This window comes from Erpetoichthys calabaricus, chromosome 11, assembly GCF_900747795.2.
Source record: "Erpetoichthys calabaricus chromosome 11, fErpCal1.3, whole genome shotgun sequence".
Lineage (NCBI taxonomy): Eukaryota > Metazoa > Chordata > Cladistia > Polypteriformes > Polypteridae > Erpetoichthys > Erpetoichthys calabaricus.
In genome coordinates, this window is record NC_041404.2 from 150,231,100 (window position 1) to 150,250,702 (window position 19,603).

Below are 19,603 nucleotides of genomic sequence, written 5' to 3' on the forward strand. Positions count from 1 at the left end.
CCCCAGGTTCTTTGTGAGCTCCCCCTGGCGGCACCAAACAGGGCTGAGGAAACGAACTCCATGTCCCAGGATGCCCTGAGGGAAACCGGGGAACCGTTGCCATCCGGGGGACCTGCCACCTAGCGTCCCGGGGGAGGCAGTGTCCTGAAAAGGCTGCCTTCTTCCATTCTTTTCTTTCAGGGACGTCCCGGCCGGACTGAACCGCCGGCCGTCCATCACACTTGTCATAATTATACAAAATGAAACAACGCTTGATGGTGCTTACCACACATACAAACAAAATAAGGTGGTCCTACAATGATTAGATAGATAGATAGATAGATAGATAGATAGATAGATAGATAGATAGATAGATAGATAGATAGATAGATAGATAGATAGATAGATAGATAGATAGATAGATAGATAGATAGATAGATAGATAGATAGATAGATAGATAGATAGATAGATAGATAGATACTTTATTAATCCCAAGGGGAAATTCACAATTACTTGTGTGGATTGGGTAGTTAAGGTATTCTCTCAAGGCTCTTATCAGTCAGCTGGTGAAGATCGCTTGGTTCGCTTATTCCCTAAGTGACACTTTCCTCAGGACGTTCTTCAATTTATAGCCCAGGGAGCAGAAAGGGGCGGAGTTAGGTGCCCTCACTGGTTGGTCTTTCTGTGCTGTGGAATAAAGAGAAGGCAAGGTAGTTAACAGAGGCAGCGCCCCCTCTTGACTTGGGGTGATATCACCTACCTGTGAGGAACTTGGAAGGTGACCCTCTGACGAACATGTGTGACAAGGAATAACCTGGAAAAAGTACTTTTGTATCATATATATATATATATATATATTTTATTTGAACCCTTGCACTTGTGCCTTTAGTCTCCTGGCCCTGGGGCACCCCTAGTGGTCACAAGAAAGAAAAAAGTAACGTTTAATACAATTACACATAAACCAGAGTGACCTGACAGATGCGCGCCGACAAAATCGCGATGTCAAAATCGCGGCGACAAAATCGCGCCGACAAAAACGGGCCGACAAATGCGTGATAATTAGTAGTATAAAAGCATAAAAAGTTCTATTAAATATGGTTTGTAAAACTTAATTTAGATGTCAATATTATGAGATATGAGAAATAAAACATTTTGCTATATATTACATGATACCTGGCTACATATTAGTGGGTCAGCACAGTCCATAGGCTTCCCACAGCTTGTTGATACAGAGATTTTGATTTTCGCGATTTTGTCGGCGCGCATTTGTCGAAAATCAGTTCGCGGGTTTGTCGGCGCGCATTTGTCGGTCGCGGTTTTGTCGGCGCGCATTTGTCGGTGAACCATAAACCAGCAGGTGGGTACAGCACACTGTACAGGGTAGGTATCGGGTTCCTGGGAGGTCAGTGGCTTTTATGGCCTGGGGGAAGAAGGTGTCCCTGAAGCGGGTGGAGGGAGAGATGAGGGTGAAGCAGGAGATGAGCTGGAGATGATGGATTCAGCTCTCCTCAGATGGCTGCTTCAGTAGATGGTATGAAGCTGTGGAAGGTCAGCCCCCAGGGCTTTGTGATTGGGTGCGTGATGCATCTGCTCGGGATACTTTCAATGGTGCCATGGTAAAAGTTCAGTTGTGTTTATGGGTCAGCGGCAGAGACTGGCAGACTAGACAGAATTGAGGGAAGGACATGTTTTCAGAAAGGAAATGGGAAAGACTCTTGCTGTAGTGACAACATGGTGGCCCCTATACAATACAACATGCAGTGATACAGACGAAGATGAAGGACCATAACTGTAGCAATGAGAAGGTGTCCCACACAGACTGATACTGTCACAAATGGAACTCGGGAGGGTCTCTCACACATTTGGCAACTTCAGCACACATAGAGCTACGGCCACAGGAACTCTGAACGCTTTTAATTGTGACAAGAGAGTGCTTCCCATTCAGCCCAAGTGGGCGGCTTACATTTTAATAATAAAGAGCCTTTTCGTAGCCAGCAACGCTCTCGTTTCATTTGATGTTCTTAATCTGTCTACCTTTCACTTATTCAAGGGTATCCATGACTCAAGCAAATTGGCGATTATCTTCCTACTGTGCTGGGACTTCAGTGCTTGTTAATTACTTCATTGCTTGGTGATCATTTCTACTTTAGATGTGCCACAGAGGAAAAAACAAAAGGGAAAAGGGAAAGAAAAAAAGATAACGAAACGATCAAATGCGAGGCTTGTTCGGCGTGCCGTTTAAAGCTGAACGTGGTGACCTTTACATAGTTTGGGGACCTCGGGTGAGAAATATCTGCTTGGTCCTAATTTTACAGAGTCAAACAAGGAAAGACGACTGCGGCTTTTACAAGTTCCAAGTGGCTTAATTGCCTCCTTTGAAAAAAATTTGCCATTTCTATGCTAGACATTAACAACGTCGCTCATCATTTGCTCTGTCTGCAATCTGCTCTTGTCGGTGTCACATTACGTTGCGCGCTCGGCATATTAAGACGTAATCACAGATACTAATTATTGGCACAGCAGCCGAAAGTGCGGGCGCAAGTGTCGAGTCAGCTCGGTTACCCGACACACGTCTCGCTTTGAAACTTTCCGGTTTCTTTAAAAAGCCGGTGCTTCATTTTAAACCGAGCTGACGCTCCATGCCTGACAGAAGTACAGCCAGGAATGCTTTATGGCCTGTCCAGATGTATTGTTCTAGAAGGTTCTTTTCCTCGACAATGACTGAACCAGACACGGATGTAGTGAAATGCTTGTTAGCTTATCAGTTGATCTTCATGTTGAAATTTGATATTAGAACATTAGAACAATCGGGGCGAGAGCAGGCCATTCAGCCCAGCAAAGCTCACCAGTCCTATCTAAAAAAACATCAAGTCGAGTTGGTAGCTTATAGCGTCTTTGCAAAGTGAACCATGTTTTGAGACCCCTTAAGAGTACTGAGTTGTAGTTCAGTATAATTATTGCATATTCATTTTTCCACCTTCAGCACGTCTAGGTTTGAGTCCTACCACTTGGGCAGGTCCTGCTGATGAGTGATGTCAGGGTGGGCACCAGGCTAGCAAGAGGGCACCCCAAGGATCGGTGCCAGGTCCTCTCCGCTTCTGTCTACACATCTCCTCACTAGGTACCGTCATCCAGTATCTGTGGTTACTGCTGTGCCAGCTGTACCTGTCATTCCCTCAAGAAGTCCACACAGAATCTTCTTGAACCTCTGCATGTCTCACTGATACTACAATCTGGATCAAGGTGCACCACCTCCAGCACAACCTGGCGAAGGCGGACACTCTTATTATCCCAACCTCTCCGTCTGTTCAGCACCCCATCTCTGTTCTGTGTGGCTCATTACTGCTAACACCCACCAAGTCAATGGGGTGCTGATTGATGACCAGCTGACCTACAATGCCCTAATTTCCACCATCTCTTGATCTGGCAGAAACACTCTATACAGCATCCACATGTTCAGACCGTATGTGATGGAGCTTTGGTGTTGTCACGTCTGGCAGGAGTACCAGAATGTGTCACAAGGCCACTGCAAATGATTCAAAATGCATTGGCACATTTGGCGTGCAATCATCTGAGACGGGCACATGTCACTCCTCTTCTCCCATCGCCACATTGGCTCCCTGTCCCAGCACATATTAAGTTCACAACCTTGATTGTTGCCTACAGATTGAGGGCGCATTGGGGCTCAGATTTAATTTTTATGAAAGAACTGTCTCTGGATTTTAACAACACCTCCATGTATGGAGACACTTGTAAGATCCTATGTTCATTCTCGACTACTCAGGTCTACTGAAAGGCATCTGGTGATGCCATCTGTGATAAGAGGTCCGTGGCACAGTTCAGGTTTTAAATAAATAATTGTGTCCTGAGAACATACAGGCTCAGAATGGGTGCGAGTGTGCTTATGTGTGCAAATGTGAGGGGATCAGTCAGATGCCTCATTCACACCTTGGAGTGGGCAGCGGGTCACATCCGCACCCGATCAGGCTGTATAATGGAATAAGACAACGGGATAAGAGACAAGAACAGAAAGATCAAGAAAGAAAGAAAGAAAGAAAGAAAGAAAGAAAGAAAGAAAGAAAGAAAGAAAGAAAGAAAGAAAGAAAGAAAGATCAAAAAGGACAGAATGGAAGGTAAAAAGAAAGATCTTAAAGGAGAGAACAGAAGTGAAAGAAAGAAAGATCTAAAAGGAGAGAACAGAAGTGAAAGAAAGAAAGATCTAAAAGGAGAGAACAGAAGTGAAAGAAAGAAAGATCTAAAAGGAGAGAATGGAGGTTAAAGAGAAAGAAAGAAAGATCAAAAAGGACAGAATGGAAGGTAAAAAGAAAGATCTAAATGGAGAGAACAGAAGTGAAAGAAAGAAAGAAAGAAAGAAAGAAAGAAAGAAAGAAAGAAAGAAAGAAAGAAAGAAAGAAAGAAAGAAAGATCTAAAAGGAGAGAATGGAAGTTAGAAAGAAAGGAAGAAAAAGATCTAAAAGGAGAGAATGGAGGTTAAAGAGAAAGAAAGAAAGAAAGAAAGAAAGAAAGAAAGAAAGAAAGAAAGAAAGAAAGAAAGAAAGAAAGAAAGAAAGATCAAAAAGGACAGAATGGAAGGTAAAAAGAAAGATCTAAAAGGAGAGAACAGAAGTGAAAGAAAGAAAGAAAGAAAGAAAGAAAGAAAGAAAGAAAGAAAGAAAGAAAGAAAGAAAGAAAGAAAGAAAAGGAGAGAATGGAGGTTAAAGAGAAAGAAAGAAAGACAGATCTAAAAGGAGAGAATAGAAGGTAAAGAGAAAGAAAGAAAGAAAGAAAGAAAGAAAGAAAGATCTAAAAGGAGAGAATGGAGGTTAAAGAGAAAGAAAGAAAGATCAAAAAGGACAGAATGGAAGGTAAAAAGAAAGATCTAAATGGAGAGAACAGAAGTGAAAGAAAGAAAGAAAGATCTAAAAGGAGAGAATGGAAGTTAGAAAGAAAGGAAGAAAAAGATCTAAAAGGAGAGAATGGAGGTTAAAGAGAAAGAAAGAAAGAAAGAAAGAAAGAAAGAAAGAAAGATCAAAAAGGACAAAATGGAAGGTAAAAAGAAAGATCTAAAAGGAGAGAACAGAAGTGAAAGAAAGAAAGAAAGAAAGAAAGAAAGAAAGAAAGAAAGAAAGAAAGAAAGAAAGAAAGAAAAGGTTAGAATGGAGGTTAAAGAGAAAGAAAGAAAGACAGATCTAAAAGGAGAGAATAGAAGGTAAAGAGAAAGAAAGAAAGAAAGAAAGAAAGAAAGAAAGAAAGAAAGAAAGAAAGAAAGAAAGAAAGAAAGAAAGAAAGAAAGATCTAAAAGGAGAGAATGGAGGTTAAAGAGAAAGAAAGAAAGATCAAAAAGGACAGAATGGAAGGTAAAAAGAAAGATCTAAAAGGAGAGAACAGAAGTGAAAGAAAGAAAGAAAGAAAGAAAGAAAGAAAGAAAGAAAGAAAGAAAGAAAGAAAGAAAGAAAGATCTAAAAGGAGAGAATGGAGGTTAAAGAGAAAGAAAGAAAGACAGATCTAAAAGGAGAGAATAGAAGGAAAAGAGAAAGAAAGAAAGAAAGAAAGAAAGAAAGAAAGAAAGAAAGAAAAGAAAGAAAGAAAGATCTAAACGGAGAGAATGGAAGTTAAAGAGAAAGAAAGAAAGAAAGAAAGAAAGAAAGAAAGAAAGAAAGAAAGAAAGAAAGATCTAAACGGAGAGAATGGAAGTTAAAGAGAAAGAAAGAAAGAAAGAAAGAAAGAAAGAAAGAAAGAAAGAAAGAAAGATCTAAAAGGAGAGAATGGAGGTTAAAGAGAAAGAAAGAAAGACAGATCTAAAAGGAGAGAATAGAAGGTAAAGAGAAAGAAAGAAAGAAAGAAAGAAAGAAAGAAAGAAAGAAAGAAAGAAAGAAAGAAAGATCTAAACGGAGAGAATGGAAGTTAAAGAGAAAGAAAGAAAGAAAGAAAGAAAGAAAGAAAGAAAGAAAGAAAGAAAGATCTAAACGGAGAGAATGGAAGTTAAAGAGAAAGAAAGAAAGAAAGAAAGAAAGAAAGAAAGAAAGAAAGAAAGAAAGAAAGAAAGAAAGATCAAAAGGAGAGAATGGAGGTTAAAGAGAAAGAAAGAAAGACAGATCTAAAAGGAGAGAATAGAAGGTAAAGAGAAAGAAAGAAAGAAAGAAAGAAAGAAAGAAAGAAAGATCTAAACGGAGAGAATGGAAGTTAAAGAGAAAGAAAGAAAGAAAGAAAGAAAGAAAGAAAGAAAGAAAGAAAGAAAGATCTAAATGGAGAGAATGGAAGTTAAAGAGAAAGAAAGAAAGAAAGAAAGAAAGAGAAAGAAAGAAAGAAAGATCTAAAAGGAGAGAATGGAGGTTAAAGAGAAAGAAAGAAAGAAAGACAGATCTAAAAGGAGAGAATAGAAGGTAAAGAGAAAGAAAGAAAGAAAGAAAGAAAGAAAGAAAGAAAGAAAGAAAGAAAGAAAGAAAGAAAGAAAGAAAGAAAAAGAATGGAGGCTTGTGGTCAGAAGTGAGTCTCAGGGAATGGAGCCTGGGGGTGAAGAAGGGGCACTCCGATTAATAATAATAATAATAATACTGTAATACATTTAATTTCTAAAGCACCGTTCATATGCTCAAGGTGCTTGAGCGCTGCTGAGGAGAAGAAGCGGCCCGTTATGCAGTGACTGGCATGTGTGCGCCTCGGCATGGCACCTCATGGAAGCCAAAGGACTGTCAATGGGGACCCATGCCAGGTAGGTGGCTCCTCTGTCTGCAAGGTCCGGATAGGATAAGCAGAGGTGACACCAGGATTTAGTAGGACACTTTGGGGCTCATATTTATTTATATGAAAGTACTGCCTCTGGATTTTAACCTCATTTTATTGGATTTCTTAAATGCCTGTTTAATCTCCACATATTTATCACTGGTCTTATGGGTTATTTATTTATTTGCTTGATTTCAATAAAAGCCCTGACACTGTTTGCGCCAACCCCTTGTGGAATGTCTGTGTCCTCATTTGCCCGGCTCATGACCATCGACGGTTTCCGGATTGACGAGGCTCCCGGACGTGACAAGGGAGAGTGGAGATGACCTGGACTGTCACACCACCTCTGTGTGGCATCAAATCCTCTATCCAGAATTTTTGAGTGTATGTCCTGGCTGGTGGAACTAGCTTTGAAACTTCTGAGTGTGCCTCAATGTGTTTAAAAGGCATTTGAAGACTCTCTTCTCTCGTGAATTTCTGTTTTTTTAGTATTTTGTAACCTAGGAAGTGTAACTCGCTTGTATCTTTCTCTGAGCTCTTCAATTGTGGTGATCAATTTTTTCACCTTGTCCTGTAACACCTGTGCCCATACAGTACCCCACATGTTTGTTTGATTTTGCTACCTGCTTTTGTAAGCTTCTTTGGATAAAATCATCTGCTATTTGAATAAATTTACATATTTTGATCAGCACCTTAGGCACCACCATCCAAAGCCTCAGCCTCTGAGCCGCACTGCCTACTTTACTTGTGTGGCCCCCATGATAAACCACTGACAAACGGCGTTTAAAATGTTGTGCTCAGTCAGTCTCAGTGTTTTACTCATTCAGTGATTAAGAAAAAGTCCCCTCACCTCACCAGTTCTCTATAAGGCCCACTCTAGAGTTTTATTCATGTTGTGGGTTCGGAGCAATCACAGGGTGAGACATTTAAGGCAAATCAGCAATGCTATGTTAGTCATAGACTTTCATTTAATGTTGCAGATCAATGATACAAAAACCCTCTTACCTTAGGAAAATGGGAGAAAATCCTTAGTGTGTAGTTATCCGAATAATCAAGTCTCAAGGTAGGTGGTTGAGTTTAGCTGCCATTTCGTCTCCGTTACTCTCAACTTCCCTTACTTGCACTTGGCAATGAAAGTCCATGAAGTTGAAACGAGGACAGAAGGAGGCTTACCAGTGCTCACGAGAAGCCAAAATCCATTCCATGAAAAAAAAGACTAAGCTGAAATCCAATCACTTTAACCTAAAGTTCAGTAAAACCAAGTATTTTTATAACATTTAACACAGGCACAGTAGCAAGTGACCTGTGCAATTTAAATTTAAGGAGGGTGATCTCAATCTGTTACTCCACGCTCTCTCTTACTTACAGCGCACGTCGTGTAAATCTGTGCTCTTGTCATCCACCAGGGCTGTTTGTCCTTCAGCGTGCTAAAAGAAATCTTCCACTACAGCGAAGAAAAAATGTGCACTTCCCATGTTCCTCTTTCACCTTGCAGTATAAAACATAAAAATGAATGCAGTTTAATGGCAAATTGGTGACATAATTATCTTGGCGTTCCTAATGGAGTCATTAAGGGGCATCTGTGTTAATGCAGCAGCAGATAAGTAATTCAGTGTCACTGTAGGGATGGCTGCTCTTTACATCGATACATTCCTCTCGTACGTTAATCTTCACAATCTCCTTCTTCAGCTTGATATCATGCAGGGCTACCCTGAAGAGCCTGTTGTGGAACAGAACGCCAAGTGTGCTAAACTTAACAGGGCTGTAATTACAGCATCAGAATACGGGCCTGCCTCTTAAACACGGCGCCATGCCTGCGACACCATCTCCACGTGGCACCGACCGGATAGGGGGCTGGCAAATGCGCTGGCATGAAAAAAAAGTCCAGTCTATCTATCTATCTATCTATCTATCTATCTATCTATCTATCTATCTATCTATCATATAGTACCTTTTCTATCTATCTATCTATCTATCTATCTATCTATCTATCTATCTATCTATCTATCTATCTATAGTGTCGTTCACTCTATCTATCTATCTATCTATCTATCTATCTATCTATCTATCTATCATATAGTGCCTTTTCTATCTATCTATCTATCTATCTATCCTTTCTGTCTGTCGAATCTTTGTCAGTTGACTGCTTTGGTCTGGGTGGGCGTGGTTGTGGGTTGCTGGCCGGCTTCGTTCTTGGAGGGTCTCTGTGAGTATTTGTATTTTCTAGCTTTTTTTTCTTCTTTTCTCTTAGTTACTATATTACTGTTGTAAAGTTTGCTGTTAGTTAAGACACGGCCTTGGCGTATTTTTGGCCATGGCCGTGTCCAAAGAATCAGTACCGGGGTTATTGCCAAAGTTTTATGAGAATCTCTCCCGCCGCAATGGCGCTAAGATCCTGGCGGATCCGATGGTCTCTGTTGAGACGTGTGTGGAGGCAGTTGGGAGAGTTGTTGGATATAAAAATGTTCGCTCGGCATCAAGGATGAATAAATCGGTGGTGGTTTTTGTAAATGAGGAATCCCTGGTGAATCAGTTGGTAGAGGAAGGGTTAGTTGTAAGCGGAGCGCTTGTCCCTGTTTTGCCTTTATCAACACCTGCTAAAAAAGTAATAGTTTCAAATGTTCCTCCATTTTTAAAGAACGATGTTCTGGTAAATGAACTGAAGCGTTATGGCCAGATCGTTTCAGAATTAACCATGATCCCTCTTGGATGCAAACGGCATGAATTAAAACACGTTGTTTCGTTTCGTAGACAAGTATATATGATATTAAACAACATGAATGATGATATCAATGTAGCCCTCCGATTTAAAGTGGACGGCAGTGACTATGTTGTTTTTGTCACTTCTGAATCCATGAAATGCTTCACTTGCGGTAGAGCAGGGCACAAGGCTTCACAATGTAAAATTGGATCAGTGGTATTTGCGGGTCCTCGTACTCATACTGAGGAGAATTTGGATGGCGAGAACACTGAAGATAGTGAGCATGAATCTGAGAGTGGCGAAGAGGTTGAAAGTATGGATGAGTGTGAATCTGATATGAAGGAGTCGATGGCTGCAGCGGGTGTTGTTTGTGATCAGCCCCTTAGTACTTTAGTGACGGCGGCTCCTGAGAAGAGTCTGCTTCAAAGTTTTACTGATATGTCGGCCAAGGCCGGCGGTTCAGCTGATCGCCTATCAGTTAGTCCTGAGCTCCGTGAGCCGGCAGAGAGCACACCGACTGAAGTTCACGTACTGCCTGAGATCAACAGCACTGAGGTGGCGGCAGCGGCAGTGGCAGTTTGCTCGGGAGAAGCTGCGCCACTGGTCCCAGCTGTAAATGAGCCTCAGATCACTGATAAGAGTGTAGAAGTGAACGCTTCCGATTACAGTCTCCTGCCGGAGAGCTCATTGAAGGGGGCTGCTGAGGTGCAGAGATGTGTGAGAGCCGAGACTGACGGCGGAGTGGCCGCGGTGGTGAGCGGCAGTGCTGCGGTGTGTGAAGGAGTGAGTGTGAGCAACGAGCCCGTTAAAGTTTCCACTCGAAAAAGGAAGGAGCAATCAACGGATAGAGGACAGGCAAAGAAAAGCCTAGTGTCAAATCAGTCACCTAAGGAACATAGCGAGGGTGTGACAAACCAAAGTGACAGCGCATACGAGTTAAGGGACAATGTGGAGGGTGAGAGTGACATTGACACCTCTCAGTATCTGCTAAGAGGCAGTTATACTACGGCCAGTATTAGAACTTTTTTGGAGTTTATTGATGGCAAGAAAGGAGTGAAGGTTGAAGATCATTTTCCAGATCTGCAGTTATTTCTTGTGTCTGCACAAAGAGTTATGCGTGAAGCAGTTCAGTTAGGCATGGAGCAAAAAGAGGCAACCCGATTAAAGTATGTTATCGGCAAAGTGCGCAAGTCACTCAACCCAAAATAATGGATTGCCTCTTTAGTCAGCTCCTTTGTTTGGTGTCATGTTTTTTACTGTGGACTCCCTTTGGCTCTTTTTCCATGCAGTCTCTTCACATTGGGAGTTTGAATGTTAATGGCTGTAGAGGAGGGACAAAGAGGGCTGTGGTTTTTAATTTCTTAGAACAGAAAGCATTGCATGTCAGCCTGCTCCAGGAGACCCATTCTGACCTTCAGAATCAACCAGACTGGCTACGAGAATGGGGGGGGTCAGGTTTTTCTTAGCCATGGTTCTAGTGTTAGTGCTGGGGTGGCCATACTGTTTTCAAAATCTGTGCAATTCCAGGTCACTGCCATCAGTGAGGTGGTGGCTGGACGATTGCTAGTGGTTCAGGTCAAAGACGGGGATCAGGATGTGGTGTTCATCAATGTCTATGCCCCTACCAACGGGAGAGAAAGGATTTGTTTTTTTGAATCGTTACAAAATGTGGTCGATTCTTTTGTTAATGGCGAGTTAGTGCTGGTGGCTGGTGATTTTAATTGCACAGTTAATTACATGTTAGATCGCAATGGTGTTGAACCTCATCCTGGCTCTGCTCAAGTCCTAGCGGCCCTTTTAAAACGGGCAGATCTCGTGGATGTCTGGCGTCATAAATTTCCATCAGACAGACAGTACACCTGGGTGAAGGGATGGGATGGAAATATTTCTATGGCTCGATTAGATCGCTTTTACTGTACCAGTCACAATCTGAACACTGTCACTTCTGCCTCTATCTCTCCTGTTGGCTTTTCTGACCATTCTTTGGTGGGGTTGAAAGTTGTCATCCCTAAAAAGAAACCCTTTTTCAAAACTTTCTGGTATTTTCAACGTTTCACTACTAGAAGACGCCCATTTTGTCAAATGTTTTGAATTTTTTTGGAAGCAGTGGACTCTTACCAAACCGAGATTTGTTTCACTCAAGCAGTGGTGGGACATTTCGAAAGTCCAGATAAAGGCTTTTTGTCAACAGTACACACAGGAAGTCACTCGAAAGTGTCTGCTGAACATGGAAGCCTTAGAAGAAGACATTTTGAAACTGCAGCAAGCTTTACAAAAGGGATTTGATGAGGAAATTTTTTCTACTCTAACATCTAAAAAACGTTCTCTTGCTGATCTTTTGGATTTACGTGCACAAGGGGCCCTGGTGAGGTCACGTTTTCAAAATATTAATCATTTGGATGCACCTACAAAATTTTTCTTTGGTTTGGAGAAGAAAGAAGCCCAAAGCAAACTGATTCACATGCTGCACAACGTGGAAGGGAGAGAACTGAGCACCACTGAAGACATCCGAGACTTTGCTGTTTCTTTTTATACTACTTTATTTAAGGATGATTCTATTGATCACTTGGCAATGGCTGATTTCTCGATGGACTTCCTACGATCCCAAATGATTTTAAGTTAAAACTGGACTCTGATATAACTTTTCAGGAAATGTCGGATTCACTGTCTCATCTAAACACAGGAAAGTCTCCAGGGATTGATTGCCTTCCCGTTGAGTTCTACAGACAGTTCTGGCCTTTACTGGGGGCTGACGTGCATGTAGTGTTCATGGAAAGCTTGAGAGATGGGGAGTTACCTCTGAGCTGCAGAAGAGCGGTGATCACTCTGCTTCCGAAAAAGGGAGATCTGTGCCAAATAAAGAACTGGCGTCCCGTGAGCCTACTTTGTACAGACTATAAGATTTTCCTCCAGGACTTTGGCAAACCGTCTGAGGACTGTGATGAGTTTGGTGGTAAATTCTTGTCAAGCTTACTGTGTACCTGACCGCTCAATTTTTGATAACATTTTTTTCATGCGTGATGTGATTGCAGTGTCCAAAATGTATGGCATTGATCTGGGAATTTTATCTATTGATCAGGAGAAGGCTTTTGATAGAGTTGATCACAGATATTTGTTTAACACCTTGAAATGCTTTGGGTTTGGGGAAAATTTTATCAAAATGATCAGACTCTTGTATACTAAGGTTTTTGGTATTTTAAAGATTAATGGCACATTGAGTGCCCCTTTCCTGGTCAAGAGGGGGATTCGACAGGGGTGCGCTTTATCAGGGATGTTGTACTCTTTGTCCATTGAGCCATTCCTTTATCGGATTATGCAGAGACTGCAGGGTGTGGATCTCCCTTCTCGCCCAATGGTCACTGCCAAATGTTTGGCCTATGCAGATGATGTGTCCATATTTGTCAAATCCGAACATGATGTCAATGTGGTGGTTTCGTGCCAAACAACGTTTGAAAACATCTCCTCAGCTAAAGTCAACTGGGCTAAGAGCAATGCTCTCCTACTCGGCTCTTGGACTGAACGTCTTACCGCCAAAGCTTCCTGCAAATCTGACCTGGAACAGGAAGTGTTTTCGTTACCTTGGGGTGATGTTGGGAGGAGAAGGACTGGATGAGAGTAATTGGGATGGCATTTTGGATCAAGTCAATGCTCGGCTGAACAAATGGAGGTGGATTGTGGCCAAACTGTCTTTTAGAGGGAGAGTAATTGTGGTGAACAACTTGGTTGCATCAATGCTTTGGCATAAACTCATGTGTGGAGATCCTCCTCCAGGGATGTTACATCAGATCCAAAAACTGTTGGTTGATTTTTTTTGGGATGGTCTGCATTGGCTGCGACAGAGTGTGCTGTTTCTACCAGTGGAACAAGGAGGTCAGGGTCTCATTGATGTGCCTTCAAAGGTCGCAGGCTTTCGACTCCTTGTAATTCAGAAGCTTTTTTTTGGTTCTCACCATCTGATTTGGAGGGATTTGGCACTTCACTTCTTTTTTCGAGTAGGGGATTATGGATTTGACAAGCAGCTTTTGGTAATGGAAATTAATGAAATGGACCTTTCAGTGTTACCCAAATTTTATAGGGGTGCTTTATTAACCTGGCATCTTGTTTTTAGAAGACATTTCATGTCATCAGGTTGGTTGCACGATGAGCCTTTGATTTTTAACTCGCTGTTCTCGTGCTCTCAACTGAGGAGTAAAAGTTTTACTGATCTATTGATTAAAAATGGCATTTTAAACATCAGCCACATATATGATAAGGAGCAACGAACTTTTGTGAAGCCTTCAGGTTTGGCTTCAATTTTAGGTATGAAGTCAGTGCGGATGATCGAGGGCTTTCTCTCTTCTGTGGCTAAAGAACATCACAAACTTGAGGACTCCATCAGTACCACCAGCACAGATCTACAGGTCTGTCCTAATGTCGATGTCAACTCCATCCCCAAGAACTCAATTATCACTTTTGACAAAGGAAATGTGGTGTCATTCATGTCTCTGTCAAAAAAAGATCTTTATCAATATTGTGTGAAAGTGATTCATTTTCTTTCCCTGAAGACAATCATTGATACGCAATGGAGAGAACATTTAGGGGTAGTAGGTGGGAGGGTGCCGGCCTGGAGGGAGCTGTTCAAGCCTCCAAGCAACAAAAGGACAGCCGACCTACAATGGAGGATTGGGCACGGCATCATAGCCACAAACTCCTTTTTAAAAAGAATTAGACTCACAGAGGATGACAAATGTGATTTTTGTGGGCAAAGGGAAACCGTTTTTCATCTGTTTGCATCATGCGCAAGATTGGGAGGTTTCTTCAAGTTTTTAACTGATTTGTGTAAAAAACTAAGATCAGATTTTAATTTTGTGATGTTTATTTATGGTGCCGCTTATAATAAGAACAACAGGCACAGGACACAATTGATGAACTTTTTGTTGGGTGAAGCAAAACTAGCAATTTTAAAAAGTAGGAAAAACAAACAGTGTGGGAAAGGAAGTGTGGACATCCACTTACTGTTTAGGCTGAATATTCATTCAAGGATCACACTGGAGTTTACTTACTATAAACTAATGCACAAAATGGACATTTTTGAGGGTGTGTGGTGTACGAATGGGGTACTGTGTGCTATAGAGGAGGGAGAACTGAAAATCAACTTATAACTCACTGCTGGTCAATTGTAAATATTGAAGTCATTTGTAGCAAGTGATTCTGTGTGAACAATACATGGATCAGGGCTGACTGGGCTTTAGTTTTATCTTTTATGAACTTAAATGAAAAGGACACTGGGGGAGAGATGAGGAAAATATACAATATTATATGATAACTGTGTATGGGGTTACACGGGGTTAATAGGGATTGAATATTTTTTTACTGTTTATTTCTTTGTATTGGTTATTTATAATATGTTTGTTATATGTGTACTTTTAATATATTGATGTTTGTCCTTGTTCTTTTTTTTTTTTGGTTCAATAAAGTACTTTTAAAAATTAAAAAAAAATTATCTATCTATCTATCTATCTATCTATCTATCTATCTATCTATCTATCTATCTATCTATCTATCTATCTATCTATCTAGTATATGGTGCCTTTTCTATCTATCTATCTATCTATCTATCTATCTATCTATCTATCTATCTATCTATCTATCTATCTATCTATCTAGTATATGGTGCCTTTTCTATCTATCTATCTATCTATCTATCTATCTATCTATCTATCTATCTATCTATCTATCTATCTATCTATCTATCTAGTATATGGTGCCTTTTCTATCTATCTATCTATCTATCTATCTATCTATCTATCTATCTATCTATCTATCTATCTATCTATCTATCTATCTATCTATCAATCATATAGTACCTTTTCTATCTATCTATCTATCTATCTATCTATCTATCTATCTATCTATCTATCTATCTATCTATCTATCTATCATATAGTACCTTTTCTATCTATCTATCTATCTATCTATCTAGTATATGGTGCCTTTTCTATCTATCTATCTATCTATCTATCTATCTATCTATCTATCTATCTATCTATCTATCTATCTATCTATCTATCTATCTATCTATCTATCATATAGTACCTTTTCTATCTATCTATCTATCTATCTATCTATCTATCTATCTATCTATCTATCTATCTATCTATCTATCTATCTATCTATCTATCTAGTATATGGTGCCTTTTCTATCTATCTATCTATCTATCTATCTATCTATCTATCTATCTATCTATCTATCTATCTATCTATCTATCTATCTATCTATCTATCTATCTATCATATAGTACCTTTTCTATCTATCTATCTATCTATCTATCTATCTATCTATCTATCATATAGTACCTTTTCTATCTATCTATCTATCTATCTATCTATCTATCTATCTATCTATCTATCTATCTATCTATCTATCTATCTATCATATAGTGCCTTTTAATCTAACCCTACCCCTAACCCTAATTTCTATCTAAGTGGACTCCAGTCAAGTCCACGATTCACACGATTCACCCGAGCACAGCACGCAGTGCCACAGTAGAGGGTCTGAATTACTTCTAGGATGGAGAGATTTCCATTTTTGATTTTTAATTAATGTGCAGAACCTTCTGAAAAGGCTTATTTGTCATTAGAGGTTATTGAATGTAGATTGATAGGCCAAAACAGCAAATGTATCAATTTACAATGAAATCTTCAACACAATAAAGTGTGCAGAAAGTGAAGGAGTTTTGAGTTTGTTCTGAATCCAGTGTATAGCGCACTTTATCAAGCTTGTCTTGAACCTTGTGACCAAGTGATTTTTGACCCAGGACAGGCCTCAGGCGTCTTATGAGCTCCACTGAACTTTCTTTTCAGCTGTGTAGTATTGTGGACGCAGTGGAGTGTCACTTGACTAGATGTTGAACATCGCACAGCTTCTCCAGTGTTAATACTGTGGCTCAACTGAAGATGGAAACCGTACAGTAGTACTCCGATAAAAGGCTCCTTCAGGCCGTGTGCCTTCTCAGCAGCTAATCTGTTGTCTTATATCCAGCAGCTCTTCTGGAGCTACAAAATTAAATGTTTAAATTTAAATGCCTTTGCACATTCCTTCTGCTTTGAATCAGTAGGTCACTCACCATGGATGTTGGCGGGCTCTGAAGAATTGCGGACTCCATCCCGGGCCTGCTGCCACCTAGGGGTGTGACGGTGCACCTCATCATTTCTAATCCTTATTATCATGTGCACTTAAGTGCTTTTTTTTTTTTTTTTGCTGTCTTTTTCACAAAGTATCAGCCGTTCTCCAATCCCTACTCTATTTTAGAGACTATTATACGGAGTCAAATTTTCTTCCTTTTATAATGGGAAGGCAATGCAGGCTCCATCAATATGCACTTTACATTTTCAAATATTTCCATTTAAATGAAGAGGTTTTTCTTTCTTTCTTTCTTTTTCACTTCAAGTCTAACGCAGGTGATAAGTCTGTCCATTCAAATGCTAACAGAGTCTTCAAATCCTAGCTTTCCTCTACAATGGCAGAGGGATTTGCTGGCTCTGTAAATGATCTTCTTCCTATTTTGTTGTGGCTCCAGATAGCTTTTCAAGAATGTCAGGCAAAGTGCTTAAAAGTTGCCTTTACAGTTACTGAGGAAGTGGACCTCTCAGTTGGGCCGACAGCAAGGAGAGGGGAAGACACTTGAAGGTGTAACGCCTTTCATTGTTGAGGTATGGCGACATGGCTCAGATCTTGGGTTTCACTTAAATAGCCTATAAATAAATAAATAAATAAATAAATAAATAAAGTCGGATTTCATCTGATGAGCTACTCCATACACCCATACCTTCGACGCTCCTCTCTGAAGTGCTTTCATTCTACAGTATGTAGCAGGAGAGGAGTGGCACTGCTGCCAGGGCCATAGTTCTATACATCATTTTGGACAAGACTGTTGAGTTGATCATGCGTTATTTCAAAAGCCTTGAATGCTTGCCTGTTGACTAGTCAGTTGGTCTACACCCATGTAGGCACGTCCAGCAGTCAGTTGTGCTCTGTAAAAGGTGGTAGTGAGCCAAACTCATCTTGTGAGGCAAAAATAAGTAAAAACAAAAGTCTGTTCTTCTACAGAAACGTTTTGCTGGGTTGGCAAGTATGTTTTTCAGGTATTGATTAGATATTTCATACATTCTACATTAGAACAATCTGGGCGAGAGCAGGCCATTCAGCCCAACAAAGCTCGCCAGTCCTATCTAAAAAAAACATCAAGTCGAGTTTTGAAAGTCTTACTGTCTACCACACCACTTGGTAGCTTATTCCAGGTATAATAATGTACTGTATATTCACTCATGAGGTCTTCTGCTCCTTCTTGCCCACTCAGGTCAGCTGATGGATGGCATCTAGCATGTGTGGCATCAAATCTCAATCCAGACTTTTTATCATGTGCTGCACCTAACTGGTGGAATGAGCTGCCCAACTCCTTTCCAATTTCTGTCTTCCTCACTGTGTTTAAGAAGCATTTCAAGACTTTCTTTTCTTATGAATATTGATCTGCTTGATAATTGCTTTGATGTGAGGCTCTTAATCTACATATATATAAAAGCCAAATACAACTGACTCACTCATCACGCAATCTCCCGAACCACGAGGACCTGGAATATGAAATTTGGAATGTAGTACCCTTGGCCCATAGATAGATAGATAGATAGATAGATAGATAAAGGCACTATATAATAGATAGATAGATAGATAGATAGATAAAGGCACTATATAATAGATAGATAGATAGATAGATAGATAGATAGATAGATAGATAAAGGCACTATATAATAGATAGATAGATAGATAGATAAAGGCACTATATAATAGATAGATAGATAGATAGATAGATAGATAGATAGATAAAGGCACTATATAATAGATAGATAGATAGATAGATACTTTATTAATCCCAAGGGGAAATTCACAAAGGTGCTCGCTAAGAAACGGTTTTAAAAATTTTGTGGTCCAAGAGCGAAATTTCTTATAGTTTTTTAGACCTGTTTGTATGGTTGTACGCAATCTCGCCTCTCTGACTTTGTCTCCCAACCGTCCCACCTGAGCTGACCATCTAATGTCCTCATTTCTAATCCTGTCCATCCTCGTCACACCCAATGCAAATCTTAACATCTTTAACTCTGCCACCTCCAGCTCTGTCTCCTGCTTTGTGGTCAGTGCCACCGTCTCTAGTCCATATAACATAGCTGGTCTCCCTACCGTCCTGTAGACCTTCCCTTTCACTCTTGCTGATATCTGTCTGTCACAAATCACTCCTGATGCACTTCTCCATCCACTCCACCCTGCCTGCACTCTCTTTTTCACCTCTCTTCCACAATCCCCATTACTCTACTGTTGATTTTGTTTATTATGTTCTGTAAATCATCCCAAATTAGGGGGGCTTATGGTAATTCAGACTTTTTCTGACACCCGCAGTCACAACACCAGGGGGTGACCCTGGATACAAAGCAGGAAACAATCCTGAACAAGGTGCCAGTCCATTACAGGACCCAGACACAAGCACACATACACACCAATGTTTTAATTCCCAAAATGAATTTCCCCGTTATTTATTGTAATCTGTGAATGCTACCAGGAGTGTCCCCATCCTTCCCTTTGGCTGTTTTCTCCTTTGACGACTGAAGCCTGCACTTCCCCGTGCAGAACAAAGCCGAGCCCGAAACAAGCTGTTTTCTATTCTCCTAGTAGCTGAGAACAGCAGAAGTGGCACCACTTAAATCCGGCAGCGGTGCCAGTTTGGAGCACCTCTTGAAACATCTGACACATGTTTAGAAGGCCGTGGTCCAAGTTTGCCAACAGTAGGAGTGAGCCTCTTCAGAGCAGCGGCAATGAGCTGCCATCCCAGGGAGTTCAAAGCTGCAACAGTTTTGAAGGTTAGTGGGTTTTTAATCTTTTACATTGCATTCAGAAAAGCTGCAATAATAGCAGACGCCAGCGCTATTAAACTATGTTAATGGAAGATTCATCCATTTTGGCATCCAAGCCTCTGGTTGTCATGGAGACCACCATTTAGCAGTAGCGATCACAGGAAAGAAATCACGCGGCCGGCTTGCACAAAGCTGTTTCGATTTCAGCCATGGTGTAAAGCATGGAAAGGAAGAGGGAGATCCCACGGCGAATTTGTGTTGAGCCCCGTCAGGATCTCCAGGCCAAGATCATTTTTACGTGTCCCAATTTGTTTTGC

At 40.7% G+C, this 19,603-nt stretch overlaps 1 protein-coding gene across 14 annotated transcripts in view; it reads left to right on the forward strand.

The window, feature by feature from the left end:
- rbfox1 (RNA binding fox-1 homolog 1) overlaps positions 1–19,603 on the forward strand; it is a 2,603,746-nt gene that overhangs the window by 670,085 nt on the left and 1,914,058 nt on the right. Inside the window, exon 1 of one of the 14 annotated variants that reach the window (XM_051933416.1) lies at positions 19,233–19,292. The exons of the other annotated variants lie outside the window; for them this stretch is intronic. Coding sequence (XP_051789376.1) covers positions 19,248–19,292 — 45 coding nt within the window. The 5' untranslated portion in view covers positions 19,233–19,247. Of the gene's footprint in view, positions 1–19,232; positions 19,293–19,603 lie in introns of those variants that run through there. 14 annotated transcript variants of the gene reach the window in all.